The sequence below is a fragment of the Pyrgilauda ruficollis genome, unplaced genomic scaffold (assembly GCF_017590135.1).
Source record: "Pyrgilauda ruficollis isolate IOZ18807 unplaced genomic scaffold, ASM1759013v1 scaffold60, whole genome shotgun sequence".
Lineage (NCBI taxonomy): Eukaryota > Metazoa > Chordata > Aves > Passeriformes > Passeridae > Pyrgilauda > Pyrgilauda ruficollis.
This window is the reverse complement of record NW_024527711.1, coordinates 2,593,023-2,609,767: the sequence shown is the minus strand read 5'-3', so window position 1 is coordinate 2,609,767 and position 16,745 is coordinate 2,593,023. Positions and strand designations below refer to the sequence as shown.

Here is a 16,745-nt window from a genome sequence, read left to right as displayed (position 1 = left end):
ATAATATTAAAATTTGCGTCTAAAGCCATAGTTTAGTTTGCTTCAGTTAGCAATTTCTCAAGGATTTAATCTTAAAAAAATGAGTTAATTAATAATATTGCAAATATGTTATAAATGAGCTCTAATGCAATAGAATGTCTATGAAATGCATGTTTTTGATGTTCTTGTTATTCATTGTGTCTGTCTCCTGTGGTGTAGGTCACAAATATACTGGGGAGGTGAGGGGCCCAGGCTGTGTTAGGATTTGCTTAAACCAGATCCCACCCTCTGCCTTTTATCAGTTTTAAATTTCTTACCATTAAGCCCCGCAAGCTATTCCCTTCTCCTAGCAGGGTAATTTCATCATTTTATTAATCATTCAGCAACCTGAGCTTGGTCGTGGCTTCAGGCTGCCACACTCTTCTGCTGCCCTTGACTGCTTCACCCTTCGCTGTTTCAACCTGGTAATATTGTAGGGTGCTGAAGTGATTCCTTATAAGCATCAGAAGTCCCATTTCTAGTTGTAATAGGTGGTGTAGATGAGATGGTTGCATCCTGCAGGTGTGTCCTCCTGGCCCTTGTACCTTCTGATGAATGCCCATGGGGCAGCAGAATGAGATCCATTCCTGGTGGGCAAGGAAATGGAGCTGGCAGCCCCTTCAACTATTCTGTGTTCCCTGGTTCATAGCAGGGAGGATGTTGGGGTTTTTGCAGGACTTTCTGTGCTTGGTCTTTGGGCTTGAAAACTTACTGAGCAGCTACTTTGCTTTTCTGTCACATCAGCCATGGCTCCTGAGCAGCCATGTGGGTTTTCCTGGTGCATCTGTCAAGCTTGTTCGTATGACTTCGTGACTGGGATTATGTCACTTGGTGTTTTGCTCACTAGCATCCACTTTCAGCTGTGGCTTTTTTGGGAAATAAACCACTGAGAGTAGTGCAACATAATGCACGGCTTTCCATAATGTCCATTAGGTGTCTCCACATGCTGGTGGCTCGTGGGTACTTTAATTACAGCTTCCCAATTAACAGCAGTGTGCTCTGCATGCACTCCTTGAATGGAGTCCTAGATTTCCATAGTGAATAAAATGCTGTTGCACTCGTGCTTTGTGCGAGGAATTCTCATTACTGGAAGAACTCACCCGCTCGCAGACCACTATTTGTCAGTCACCGTGCCTGAGCCTTAATTAACGTTGCATTTTTAAGTAGATAACACATACAAAATGGTAATTCTGAGCCCATAACCACCTGGCACGCTGTTTCCTACCACTGTGCAGCTACCCTGTTTGCAATGCAGAACAGTAAGAAAAATTACAAGTAAATTTAATATACAGTCATAATGCTATCTTTCAGCTTTCTTGTTTGTGGCCAAAACCGCTGCTGGATCCCTTGTTAGAGCACTAAGTTTTTTCCAGTTGTCTGACTTGTTCTGCCCTTGGTTTATATGTCTATGGATTATTTGCTGCCTAGATCACTATCCTGCAATTTGACAGATTCTCAAAGGGAGAAGTCAGCTCTTCTCAAAACCGAGTGCAGGTTTTTCTGTGTATGTGGTAATCTCCATCTCCTCTCCTCCTTTCTCATTTTTGTGAAGACTTGGCCTTTTACCTTACTTATGGTGTTGACAAGAACCTGGCCTCCTGTCAGCACCACATCTGCACTCTTGTAGCCTAACTCATCTTTAAAGGATGATTTAAAGTGACACAACCCATTTTTATTAATTGAGATAGACCTCTAAGGTAAAATGACAAGCCATCCCATCATAAACAGGCAAAGTAAACTCACACTAGACCCCATTACTAGAGCTTGTCCTTATAATCTTCTATGCATTTATCTGCCCAGTATACCTTTGTGACATCCCCTTTCTGAGACATCTCAGCACAAAAAGGATCTGTCTGCCTTGGGTTTTTGGGTTGTTTTTTTACTGCCTGGGAGGGAATATCTTTATGTTTCTTCATGGGCTTTTGTGTGTGTTTTACGTGCCTTTCCCAACCCACTCTGTACTTCTGGGAAAAGTGAGGTGCTGTAGATATAGAAGATCTATCTTTGCCAGTGTCAACAAAGTCTGATGTTACTTGTAAAATTTGTAACCTATGCTTAGTGACCTTGATATCTGGACATAGGTTTGAAAATCCTCTTTATTTTTTTCTGCCTTTGTAGAAATTGTCAATAATTTATTTTTGATGACTAGTATTTATTATCTTCTTACATTTGAGACATAATTTGAAATCTTTCCACTTAATTTTAAAAATGAAGTTCAATTACTGACATGATTTAAAATAATGAATTAAATTGCATTTTCTGACATGATTTATCATTCCAAAAACTGATGGAATATTATTATCTTGTTAGAACAATGCCTGGCTTTCTTATAGCAAGCATAGCAAAAGGAATATAATACAGCAGCTCAGCTTATCATGTTTGATTTCTTCAAAGCATGATAGCAATACTAACAAATTGATTTTCACAACCTTAATGTGTGTAGAATAAATGTCTATAACACATCAAGTGAAATACCAAGGACAGTAGAGTAAGTTAGGCTGGATCATTGCCAATGCTCTGTTTCCCTGATACCTGTGTACTTCGGCTTTTTTAGGGACAAAAAACATTGGTTTTGTATCCATTTTTGCATTGTGTTGGAAATAATACTCAAGGAAAGTTCATTGTCTTCAAGGTTTTGTTAATGTTTTTCCTGTTCCACTCCACAATTTAAGGTTGTTTTAACAGTAAATAGAATTAGCAGCAGTCTTCTGTAGGTGTGTCTGCCCTGACTTTCTGTGTATTTCTCACAGAAAACTGTAACTTCAGCTCATCCATTCAGAAGTTGACTGCAAAAATTGTTTTGAAATAAAACTTTCAAAGTTGATTTTGTTCAACCATATTTACTGAGAAATTGATGTTTTCAGAAGGCTGATTAACAATGCATGGTCTTTAAAAGATAATCCTACATTACTGCAGAACTTTGGAAAGGGAAGACCTACCATGCTGATGTTGGTCCTAGATCATTATCTACTAACAGAGAAAACAAATCAATAAAACTGTGAAAAATCTGACCACTAGACATATGCCCAGGAACAAGTTCTGACTGCAAGGAAAGAAATTGCATCAAAATCCCTTGAATGGGATTGAATGGAAACTTGGAATGGAAACTTTCCTTGAAGGGAGACTCTTGTTTTCACTATTGCCTTCTTACATGAAGGATGCTCAGATTGGGATGTAGTTCCAGGTTAGGGCATGTACCTTTAGGAGTTAACACATGCTCAGTCTCAGTTTCCATTGGCAGGAACAGATGTTGAGTCAACACAGGTGGCAGAGTGACTGGTCTGAGGCTGTAACTGAGGTGTTCCCAGAGCCAGCTGGTTCACCCTCTACCCTCCCTGTAAAGTCAAGAATGTCCTGTCACCTTAGATGCCTGCCCAACCTACGTTCTTATCCACAGCAAGGCCCAGCTTTCTGGAAGCCCGGTGCCATGCCTGCCAACCCTTGGCTTTAGCACACAGCAGTGCAATATCTGCTGTTCCAGATGGCAGCAGCTGTGATATCCAGCCTGACCTTTGCAGTAGATGTGACAAACTTACCTTCCCTCCAGAACACATCTCAGTTCACAGCTAGGCTGGATAAGAGTCCCTAAAGTTTGCGTCATGCGTTTAACTTTCCAGCTGCTTTAGTATCAGGAGATTGACAGTCTTGATCTTGTCTGTCCTCCCACCCAAAGCCAGCTTGATTTAGCATTTTTGGGTCTAAGGGGGTTGGTCTGAGCTCCTGCTCTGCCTTGAATTAAGGTGAGGTCTTCCTCTGTCAGAACATCACTGTTGCATGGAGCTGTACTAATTTTCCCTTTGTCTCATGTGATAGAACATTGGAGCATACGATTGCTCCAGTGTACTATCACATGAGAATATCTATGACCCCCAGTTCCTTGGCTGTGGGTCACTAGCATTTATGCCATGCCCTTTGATTAGCATGTCCCTTTCTGCTCCCTTGGGGTTTGCTGTCAGACATTTTTAAAGATGCTGCAGTAAAACTATAAATTATTTATCTTGGAAAAAAATTGCTAATAAGCACAGTATTATGCTCATAACTAATTTTCTCGTGAACTTGGAAACATAATTTTTTGTAAAACATTTCCTCTTTTAGGGGGCTTAGAGCCTCTCTTTGGGACATATCACAGTATTATTGCTGTAGAATAATCGCTGAAAAAAGATTTGCAAATGTATTTTGTCCATGTTTACAGCAGAACAGTTGGATGCATGATCTTTAAAGGTCCCTTCCAGCCCAAACCATTCCATGATTCTGTGATTTATTAATAAATACATAGGTCTATAATGAATGACAATCTAAATTACTGAAGTGAAAAAGACCTTGTACTGAGTCCATAAACATTAAAATTACATGAGAATGGACATAATAAGAATGGGAGAGAGATTCATGACCTACAAGGACTTGTGTAGAGATACAAGATTTTTTTCTTCTTCCAATGGAGACCAGCAAATGTCAGTGAATTTACATGAAGCCTCCTATCTGTTACTAAAACCATGGGAATATCAAGTGAACCAAATTCAGGCATGACCAAGGAAGTCTTTTGATGTTAATGGAAACCTGCAATACAAGGTTAGACCAATTAATGTAGTGACTGTAAATGTTTAGTGTAGACAACTAAAGTCACAGTCATTCCAGTGAAAGGGCTCATTTACAGTATAATTTATTATAAGAGAGCAGCAATATTAAGGGTTACACCAGACATTGTGGCAAATACGTTTAAGGGTCGTAAGCCAGGGTTTATGAAGGTACAACCTGTAATAATTTAAACTTGTATCGAAACATTCATTATAAGTGTTTAACAAACATTAATTAATTAAGCTGTGTATCACCATGCTGTGAGCCTATGGGTAAGTCAAAGCATTTGTATCTCAATTTTACAGAAGGTTAAGCTGAAGTGCAGAAAGATATATTTGCCTGAGGTCACATATCAAGTCAGTGGAAAAACTGCAAATAGAATCTGCAGTCTGAAGTTCTCATTTCCCTGGTTTTGCCACTTACATCACACTTTCTACTAGTAAAGTGAAAGGGAATAAAGAGACAACTGAAGTGGTGAGACTTGGAATATAGTTAACCCAGTTTTTTATACATGTTCTTGCCTTTTTTTCACCCACAGCTTAGGCATGTATGAAAGGGGTAGGTTGGTTTTAAATTATTTTGAACTTTGGCTTCTGGGTAGGAAACCAGCTGCACCAGGAGTGTGGGGTGGGGGGAAGGTGGAGATGGAGGTTGCAGCCCCATAGCCACATGTTTGACTTTACAAAGCACCTCATCAAAAATGAGGAATGAGTTGTCACTTAGTGACTCTCAGGTTACCTGGGATTGTGTTTTGGTGTCGGAGTAAAGCTGGTTATTGAGCACAGAAGGTGATGCCTTGCTAAAAGGCAGAGCCTTGGGTTGGGCAGATGTGTATCCTTCCACTAAAAGGAGACTGTGAGGTGTTTGCAGAGAAAGGGTAAGAGAGATGCAGAGGGGAAGATGTTCCTAGGTGAGACCTTAAAGAAGAAAGATTAAAGAAGGCAGGTCAAAGAATGGTGAAGAAAGGTGTTTTAGTGTTTTGTTTTAGCTTGATATTTAAAGTGGTGTTCAAAAGGGGTTGTGTATGAACATGCTTCTTTATAAGGTGGAGAAAAAGAAGAAAAAGGATAGGAAGCAATTACTATTAATTCTTTATAGATTGCCATGGAGTTTTCCTGAAAATGCTCTTATGTTGCCTTGGGAAAATATGTGTAATTGAAATTTCACTCTGGTTTTTAGCAAATTGGGTGTCTCTGGGAGATATCTGAGGGGAATGGACCCTGTCTGGTTGCTGAGTGTCTGCAACTATCCCAAAGCCTGTATGTCCCATGACTCATGGTCCAAGGACTAGGTCTTTCATTTATGCTGTCTACTCTCAACCTGTTTATGTGCAACAGCAGTGGAAAAACCTATATAAAACTAATCTGATCTAGTATTATAGAATGATATACCTTTTTTCTGTTTCTAGTCTGGTATACAGCATTTCCCTCAATACTGGGAAATTGGCTTGCAGCTGGGTCCTTTCCAAAATTCAGAAAGAAAGGTGAGGGAATCTGATGTTTTTTCTCTCTGACTCTTGCCTCAGAGGTGAAAATCCACCTGCCCTTTTGATCTGGCATTTTACAGTCAGATTTTGTCAATTTTTTCTTACTATCCCTAAAGGAAGACTGTCTTGAACATTTTAGCAACAAACAAAATCACACAACAAGTAAATTATATAACTGAACAGTTTTCCAGTATTGAACTCAGTTGTTTAAGCACACATTGGAACCATTCAGTGGAAAGTCTGTTCATGACTGCTGTGACAAATCGTGGGGCTGTGGGATCCTCTGACAGGATCAGAAATGCACAGTAATAACTGTTAACTGCTGCACAAAAAATAGGGAAAATGTCTCCAGTAGTGGCTTTGAATCCAACTCCACAAACAATGAATAAAGCCTCATTCTGAAGGTATATTATTATTGTTATCAAGCAGTGGAACAGGCTACCCGGGGAAGAAGTTGAATCACCATCCCTGGAGGTATTTACAAGATGTGTAGATGTGGCACTCAGGGATATTGTGTAGTGGTGGACTTGGCAGTGCTGGGTTAGCACTTAATATTTCAATGTTTCCATGATTCTAGACTACATGCAGAGGAATACACAGTGCTAAAAAAAATTAGAAATCTTTCTCTTTATGCTTGTAGGAAAAGAACTTAATACAAACCATCCTTTTTCAAAGAAAACTGTCAGTTACTGAAAGCTCTGTTCTGAAGCACAGGAAGCCTTGCCTTGACCTCTTAGTATTTCCTTAGCTGTCACCTTTGAACAGTTGCTAAAATTATCTGCACTTTTTGTTGATAGAGTTTTCCATCAGAAAATATCCTGGAACAGGTTAAAGTATCTGCCTGGTTGTGTGGAGGTACAAAGCAGCCGTGTGTGCCTGTGATCCTGTTGTGACTCTCACAGACTGTGTGTAGATCCACAAGCCCTGGATCACCTGGTTAAAAGGAAACCTTGATACAGGATTTGGGGCTTCCTGCTCTGCTCTCCTGCAGCTTAAGCTTCAGAAACAGAGTGAGAAGGTGTGAATGCAGTATTTGCTAAATCTAAAGTGCCCACTTTTAACTGTTTTTCTGTGCATTATCAAACCTGTCTCATGGATTTTTGTCTTGTTGCATTGAAAACACTGTTATCAACCATACTTATAAACCATAACATATTGTCAGTTGTGAATGCTTAAATCCATAGAATCATAGAATTGTTTGGGTTGGAAGGGATCTTTAGAGGCCATCTAGACCAATGCCTCTACAATGATCTGGGACATCTTTCACCAGATGATCTTGCTCAGAGACCCATCCAACCTTACCTTGAATGCTTCTAGGATGGAGCACCTACCACATCTCTGGGCAACCTGTGCCAGTCTCTCACCACCCTGTAAAAAACTTCACCTCTCACCATTGTAAAAAAAATTCTTTTTTATATCTAATCTAAACTGGTCCTCCTTCAGATTAAAACCATTCTTCCTTGTGCCATCACAATAGACCCTATCAAGTTGTTTATCCTCACTTTTCTTATAAGCCCCTCTTTCCTCATCCATTGTTACTCATTTGTCAGTCCTGCTTATCGTGGTGTGATACATTTTCTTTGACTCTTAATCCAGAGTGGAGATCTTATTTATGAATAAGTGGCTAGAATGTGTAGGCAGAACTGTAGTGATACACTCAATATCATCACTGAAAAGGCTTAAATACTGAGTTTACTCTCTGATTGATTGCTTTCTAGTTTTCACTTAACATGAACATCAATCACATAGAAAGGGTTGCAGCAATTATTTTGTCTTCTCTGTGCATAGCTATCTGTGTTGAATATTTTTTTTTCTCCTGGGTATTGAACAGCTGCCTTTGAGGTGCATGTTCCTAGCTGAGATTTTTTGGAGAGCTCTGGTTGTATTTTGGATATATTGTAATAAGCAATAATGTTGCTAATGTACTGGAAAGCTAGTACTCAAAGTAGGTTTCTATTTCATATATTCAAATAAGTATTGGACATCAATTACTAACTATTTAGTTATTTACTACAGCCTGTAGAGTGTTTCAGAAAATTTTTTTTTATACAAAGATGTAATTTTGCTCAGATATGTACCTGCTTAGTAATGGTTTCTGCCCCCAAGAGTTTACATCTTAGATGTACAAAGGACATCACAGGATCATTGGATAATTCAGTTTGGAAGAGACCTCAAAATTATCTAGGCCAGATAAAAGGGATTTGCTGAAGCTCAGGAATCAAGACAGGTTAATAACAGAACCATATTTCTTGCTGCCTACTTCGGTACATGTTCTACCAGAGTATGCTGCTTTTAATAGATTTAGGAGCATTCATCAGCTGTAGGGAATTGGCAGAAGACTGCTTCCCTGGCTTGCACTGCACTGTTTCACTGCCTGCATGGAATAGAGGATTTTTTTCTCCCGCAGCACCTCTTGCTATTGGGTTGGCATCTATGTTTCTCGTGCACCAAAGGCTTGTGTCTGAAAACCTTGCAAGCAGGGCTGCTAAATTTCATTTTGACTTGAAATATCTTTGTGTTACCTCTGCCAACTGAAAAAATAAGCCTTGAGCTTTTCCCTTGTTGTTGAATCTGACTCCACCTTTATTAGTGCAGACCCAAGGCAAATACATTGCAGCCAGGGGGTGAGATGCAGCTGAAATGGGCAAGGTGTTCTTGACTTCTGCTGCACTGAGGGATGCTAATGGGGGCAGGTTGGAGCTCCCATGGCTGTGAAGCTGTGAGCCAGCTTGATAACTGGAGCTCTGCCATTTCTCACGTGGGTCGGTGCCACAGGCCTGCTTTAGTTGAAAACTCACCCTGTTTCATGGTAGGTTTTAACTTCTCTTGGTTTTTATCTTCGCTCTCTTAAAATGGCAATTTTACTCAATATGGAAACATTTTGCTTGAAAAAAGCCCACACAACGTAATTGCATTGGGTGAAGCATGTTATTTAACCTCTCTTTGGACTGCTTCCATCAGCAGGGCCGCTAAAGCTCTTTACTGGCAGGCTGGTACAATCTATGATCAGTTCCCTGCTACTTCTGCTGCCTGAATGAGTTTTCCGTCTTGAACAACATCCTGCACAATTCGCCTTACTCCTACCTAATAATTCAGACCAGATGGCTGAAGCTGACCCAGCATAATCTACTCCCCAGGATATAAATGATGCCATTTAGACATACACTGTAATGTTCCCTTAGTTAAAAAAAAGATTTACAGCAGGAGCCTGCAACAACTGACTTTATTTTGATCTGCAGTGTTCTGCCAGGCAGTAGTCATTTGTGCTGGGTTACACGACATTAAAAGGTACATATCAGACACTATCCTACACAGAGACATAGACTAAAAGACTGTCCCAAATTTCCCAGAAAGGGAACAGCTTGTGTTTGTGTGTTGCCTTAGACCCCCATTCCACCTTGTCCCTGAATGCCCTGGATAAACAGATGGGACTTATACCGCAGAGCAAGTCAGGGCACTGGCATGGTATAGGAAAAATGAATTCTATGGCTATGGACGTCTAGAAAGAGGAGAAAAAAAAACCCAAGCAAACCCTTTCTTTTTATTTTACAGAATATTTGTTCCATTTCCTAGTTTGATTCTATAGAAATATGATACACATAGAGCTCATTCCTTGGAAAATGGGATTCTACGTTGTTAATGCTATTACAGTTAATTGCAAAATTGTGCAGCTGTCTGCAGAAACAACAGACAACTTATGCAGATACTAGAATTTTGATGCCATTGCTAAATCCTGTCAAGACATAAAGTGAAAGGGGTTGGTAGCAAGATGTATGTAAGGAAATCTTACTGCATTGCTAAGCACAGATGAAGGTAACAGCTTTTGGAATAGCTGTCAGCACAGTGGAGGTCAAAACATGCTGTAGGGGTAGGTGTCTGCAAATTCAGTGGATTTTGGATAAGGTTTGATGCATGGAATAGTTTGCACTGCTCTTTTACAAGTGGCCACATGTACTGTGAAGTCACTGGGGAAGCAACATTTGCTGACACATGCAGTACAACTTCAGGCTAAGCGATGTACAAGATTATCCTTTTAAGCTTAATTGTTTTTGTTGTATAAAATATAGATGGTATCACAAAGCCTGGCATTCTCTTGTTTGTTACTGGAATACAGACTTTCCTCTTCTTCCCCTTCCTTATTTAAATGCAAAAGAGGTGCAAGAGATTTTTATCTCCACTTCTACTCTAGTTTCCTTCCCTGTGTTCTGAATCCTGACTTTGGTATCTTGCAAATCTATCCAAGGACAGGTTACAGAACTTGGTTTAGGGAAAGGTGTCCTTGCCCATGGCAGGGGCGTTGGAACTGGATGAGCATTAAGATCCCTCCCGACCTATGTAATTCTACCCTCACTGCATAGCTGCATTGTAAACCTGCACAAGTTCAAGCTGAGCCATTTTGCACTTGTTATGATCTTGTTATGCTTATAAAGGAGATGCTTCTTCCCAAATTAAGGTGCAAATGAGACCATATGCTGAAGTCAATAGTACAGATTTAATTTAACATTAAATGTGAGGCAGAGAGAGAGAAATAGGAAAGAAAGAGGGGGAAGAGAAAGAAAGTAAGAGAGAGACTAAAAGAAAGATCTCACTACCCAATGGATCCCATGGCATTCCACTAGTCCTTCTTCAGCCAGGTGCTGGAGGGTCCCCAAGTCATTCTTCTGTGGTATCACCTTTATGATGTCCAAGTTCTGGGTATCCACGGGGTGTGAGTGCCATTGCCATAACCTGGGATAGCATGTGTGTGAGCAGTTTTTCCTTTCTCACAGTTTGCCATTGTGGGATTTCTTTGTCTGGATGCTAACCAGACCTTCAACTCTGTTAGGCCTGAGCTCCTTCCTACTGTGCCATCTGTGCTTATCTCATGTTTTGTTGTGGTGGCTTATTTTATAATAGCAAGTTCCTTCTGTGACCTTGACAGCGTTTTGAGTCAGGCTACTGCATTCTGTAAGTCCTTACAGCACTTGATTTCCTTGGAAAACTAATCTTTGGTTGTTCTCACTCCCTAACCCTTTGCATCAGTTTGGTACATGGGAAGTGCAGCTCCTGGTCAGCTGGTATTAAAGACAGAGATTGGGATAATCCCAGTTGCTTGGTGCACTGGGATGTGTGTGCCATGATGGCTACATTTCTAAATGTCCATGAAAGTACTGGGATGAATTTGGGACCTGGCAGTGCTTCTCTGTGTGGGTGGCAATCATACAGATGCCAAAACTATCTCATGTACTTCATCCAGCCTTGGGGCTACCAGCTGAATGTGCTGATTCACACAACTGAAGACACCAAGGGCACCAAGGTGCATAACTGGGAAGAAATGCTGATCACCTTCCCCTTCTGAACTTAAATCACACTAGTGAGTATCTTGGATAAAGGAGAAGGCTTCTCAGAGTGAGAGATTCTTGCCTTGTTCCCAGCACACTGAGGAATCGTTCTCAATTTTCTCGTGCAGCTGTATCTGCCCTTCCCGACAAAGAGGGCTTTTAAAAATGGAATTGTGTTGTCTCTAATCCACTGGTGATTCTGAAGCCACTGTAAGTGGGTTATTGATTACAAAGGGCTGAAAGCATCTGGTGTGCTCATGTGTGAGCCTCTGCATTTTGACCCTGCTGGTTTGCTTCTCTTTGAGGCCATGGGCAATTTTCTCAGCCAACACTATATAGTTCTTAATGTTTGTTTTGCTTTGAAATGAAAGGAAATATGAAAGTGCATGTTGTTATTATTCTCTTCCTTTAATCTTTGCTCAGAAGTTAGTCCTCTCAGACCTTTAATCATCTGTCTCTGTCTAAATTCCCCTCAATTTAATTCTATCTTTCTGGTGCTCAACTGCTTACAGATGAATGAGGAATTGTATTGCTTTATCTCATTTTTTCCCTCATTAGAATGCTGGCGAAAGCCTGTGGTCACAAGAGACAGACAGTAGTTTAGGCATTTTTTTGCCTTTTTGTATTATTTAACCCCTTTGCTATCAGAGCTCTGTAGTGAATATCACAAATGGATGTTGTCATGCCTATAAATTGGAAGAAAAATTGCACTGGAATAATGGTTGCAGGCTACAGCACCAACCACTAAAAAGTCAGAAAACAGCAGAGTTTGGGCAGCCTGTTCAGCTCTGTCTGATCATACATTTTTTGCTTGTAGCTGCTGTCTGAAAGATCATTCTTTTATGTGAGTAAGACATTGTGTCTTCTCCAGTACTTATTCTTTTTCAAAACTATTTTTGTTTAAATTGTCTTTAAAAAAAAAAAAAAAAAGTGAGGTTAGAGTGAGCACAAATCTGAGCATTAATATTTTTTAAACAGTAGTAAAAGAGCCCAAGGCCTCAAATTGAGAAGTGTCTCCAGCTTTAATAACACACAGTGCTTTCTGACATATCTATAAAGGTTAGACCCTCCTCACTCCTGCACTGTAAGGAAGGAGAAGTGGGGACTCTTAGACCTTTCCTGCAGAGAACAAATGCAGCCAGCCATGATATGCTTGTCCATGGGCAATTACAAAATGCTACTGATATGTACTCTATCACGCTGATGTACAGAAAATTTGTTTTCCTCTTCCCCAGTGATGGAGTTATCAAAAATAAAATAAGTCACATTATCTTTAGAATTACTTTGCACTGGACTATATATATGTATATATATATATATACACACACACACACATATAAAATTTATTGTCTGCAATTTATCTTTATATAGCAAAACGGATGAAATATTTTGGCTAGGCTGAAGGGAAAGCAAGCAGAATTTATTAAATAAAGTAAATAATCTCTTAAGAGGTAAATGAACAAATTCTGTTAGACAGAAAATCCAGTGAGAGTCACTGACACTTTAAACAAACATGAGTTAATCGCTTAACAAAATGTTTAGATCAGTAAAGAGATTCAAAATGAAGATGTGTTTTGTGCTCACAAAGTTCATCAATAGTATTATTTCCATTTCTACATGAAATCTGAACTTGTTTTCATGGGATAGAATATGGTATCACAAAATGCAAGGTGCAGATTTAATTTGTGTAAGAAATGCCTAATCCCCAGAAATATTCAAGGGTCGGTTGGATGGGGCTTGATACAACCTGGTCTAGTGGAAGGTTTCACTGTCCATGGCAGGGGAAGTAGAACTAGATGGTCTTTAAGGTCCATTCCAACCAAAGGCATGATATGATTTCTGTTTTCTGTGATTAGATTTTAGACTTTTTGTTGAATTACTTTCCTGTAAACCCCCACTAGGAGACAGACTGTATTTTGCTCATTTTACATAACAATTACCATGCCTCCATGACTCCTTTTTATGACTGCGGTTCCAATCTTGATTCCACAGCTGCTTACTCCCATTCTATCCTCAGCAGTATTCAACACTTTTCCCCTCCTAGTATGATTGCGCCTCTCGTGTAGCAGAGATTACTTGATAGAGCAGGTTTTACTCTGAGCAAATTGCAAAACCTATTTTTTGCAAACTTTGTCTGACTGCAAGTTTCTGGCTGCCCTTGTTCCACAGAAATGGCAATTTCAGCTTATGGAATTACAAAGCAGCCAACTAAGTGAATCCTCTGTGCTTTCTTCTGTGACCGCATAAGCACTGAAGTGCTTTTCTCTGCACACCAGTGATCATTATTCCAGCAAAAGCAACCTGTGGCCTCCTCAGAATAGATAAAGACCTTTACAAAGAGACTGAGGTTTTAATATTTATTTTGCACATGTGCATACACATGCAAATGTGGCTCACACATCATTTTTAATGAAAACACTAGGGCAAGATAGGCTTTAAAGTTAGGGCGAAAGCACCGTTCTACTGTTCCTTGACTGAATACTGTCAACCCAATTAATGCCCTGATAACGTCAGTGATGCCAGCTGAATGCCACTGCCAGAGGGCAATTTCTAGCTTATTTCTGCGAAGTATTTGTCTAGAGATAATTACATATTAGCCTGATGTATTTTACTTGCTGTTGCAATACAAATTGACCTGGCATTGAACCATATATTACAACTGTTTCAATTGTACTAGGAGCATTCAAACCAACGGTAAAAAGTTCCCTGTATTGAGAATGGAGAAACTTTCTTTCTCATTGCAGCTATCCTGTAGCTTTTTGTTTTAAAAACAGGTTTTAATTTTAATGTAGAATTAATTGTTTGTAGTAACATGAAAGACAAATTCTTACAAATACGTGTGTGAAATAAAAGTTAGTATGGCAGGGTGGGGATCAGCATCTTTTCCCAAGTAACCAGCAACAGGACAAGGATAAATGGCCTCAGGTTGTGCCAGGACACTTTCAGGTTGGATATGAGGAAAAATTTCTTCACTGGAAGGGTTCAAGCATTGGAACAGGTTGCCCAGGAAAGTAGTGCAGTAACCATCCCTGGAGGTGTTAAAAAAATGAGTAGATCTGGCACTAAACGATATGGTTTAGTGGGCATGGTGGCATTTAGTTAAGGTTGCACTTTTTTGTCTTTGAGGTATTTTCAAACCTTAAATGTGATTCTGTGATTCTTTTTTTCCCATTGTACGTGACAAATAGAATACATAATAAGCTGGACAGTTGTAAAAGTTAGAAGGAAAGTTCAACTTTAGCTGTTCCTAAAGACAGGGAAGAGAGAGACTTCTGATATCTGGCCAGAGACTGAATGTGAGGATAAGCACAAACACTATAAAAAACTTTTCCTTTGAAGTCCCAAGCAGAATCCAGGTAGATCCAATCTTCCTTTCTTATCCAGGAGAAAATCCACTGTTAATAAATCAAATAATGTGAAGGTTATTTTTCTTTGATAAGTTAATTATTTCCACTGGACAATTTGACACATTTTGTGTGCGACTACTGGACTGCAAACTTCTTGCCCAAGGAAGGGAACGCTTTTTTTCCCCCTTTCCTTAAGTCATTTCGTGCACAGGTTTCAATAAAACTGTTTTCACTGTTGGATCTTCTATATATCTGATCATATCCCATGGAAATAAATATGATAGAAACATTTGAACAGGATATTTTAAGATCTAGCTTGTTGCTTATTCTAGGTTGAAACCAAACATTACCCAGCCACTTCTGGATGGCAACAGACTGAAGTGGTGAGTCCACAAAATATTACTTCAACCTGTGCACCTCACTTGAAAAAAATGCAAAATGCTCCTGCAGATAGGGCTGAGAGTGATTCAGGTACCTTGGATGGGTGTCAACAAGTTTCTCTTAAGGTATTTTACATTTGAAAATTTCTAGCTTACTGGTTAAAGCAATCTGTGACTTCTCCCTGTACAAGGGTCTGTTCTACTTGTGTGGGCCTGTAACATGGATGTGCCTGAATCTCTTCTTATAATGTTATTCCTTTATGTTTTTATATTTTTTTTTCTAAAGACCTCTTTAAAATGAGAATATGATTCAAGAATCTCATAGAAATCTTAGAAAAAATGTCTAAAAGTTTTTCTAAACCTTTGCATATTGGTGCTTTCTACTGAAAATGTAGTACATGTTTATCATTATGATGAAAATGTGTAAGTATGTATCAAAGGAAAACACCAGGGTGTCAAAGCCAATATGGAAATAATGTTTTTTACTTGTTCCTTTTTATAAACAGATATTCAAGAGTTTTATGAAGTGACGCTGCTAAATTCCCAGAAAAGCTATGTGCAAAAAATAGAAGAAGCAAATCAAGTTGCAGAGAAATGGGAGAAGACAACATCTGCTACAGACGATGAAAATCTGCAGAAAAAGCAGGAGGTAATTTAACAGATTAAGAATTAAAATATATGTAATGAGTTAGATGTCTCAAACCTGAGAAAAGCCATGCAGTGGTGTATAAGATTCAAAGGATGAGTTATTAAGGCATTAGATTAGGGTAGAGGATATATACACAAATAGTGTTATCCCTCTGACCTTGATTATGTTGCAAACTTCTTTGTCCTTTCAATTGCAGTCTGTCAAAGGGAACGTAGAAAACTTTTGTTTTCTCATCTTTGGTGTACTTTATCTGATACTTGGCATCTGTGATTACCCCCCAAAAGAGAATATATCTTTTCTACTTGCTGATAACTGCTGAGGTTATTAATATTCCAGTGATTAGGTCCTGTGTAAAAAATTTAATATGACTTTTCACATTTCTGCAACTGACATTGGGCTGAGCTTTTCCACAGTCCATGTTCACAGAGATCAACCAAAAGAGTCTCTGCATGAGGAACAGATACACAGAAGAAGATTACACATCTTTGCTTTTCTTCTGTAGCCAGTGCAAGCATTCAAAAACTTTCTTTGTCACCCCCAGCTCTAATCTGCTTTTGCCAGCCTCCAGATGATTATTAAATATATTAGCAATCTAAACTACTTGCCTTCACCCACATTTGTGCTTCAAAGATGAAAACAAACCCCACAGAAGCAAGCAATGCATTGCTGTGTTCTTAAAGAGTGAAACAGAAATAGGGTGGGCATGGACTGCAAACTGCAAATCTCCAGACCAGTATCAAAGATGAGGGAAATTATAAATATTTTCATTGTTGTCATGGCAAATAAGGCATTTCAAGCTCTAAAAGTTGTTGGCAAGAAGTTTCCCATAGGCATGATTATTTTTAAGAGCTTTCCTCCTTTATAATGTAAAAATCAGACAGAAATTGTAGTTCTACATGACATTTTAGATGTGATTATTTAAAAGATAAATCAGAATTGCAGGTGGCTAGAACAAAACTCTAGAAGAAA

General features: G+C 39.2%; 1 protein-coding gene across 1 annotated transcript in view; it reads left to right on the top strand.

Annotated features, from left to right (window-relative positions):
* Positions 1-16,745, top strand: part of DLG2 (discs large MAGUK scaffold protein 2) — a 973,962-nt gene that overhangs the window by 106,860 nt on the left and 850,357 nt on the right. Inside the window, exon 4 of the mRNA XM_041483662.1 lies at positions 15,634-15,776. Within this exon, the coding sequence (XP_041339596.1) occupies positions 15,634-15,776 (143 nt within the window). The remainder of the gene's footprint in view (positions 1-15,633; positions 15,777-16,745) is intronic.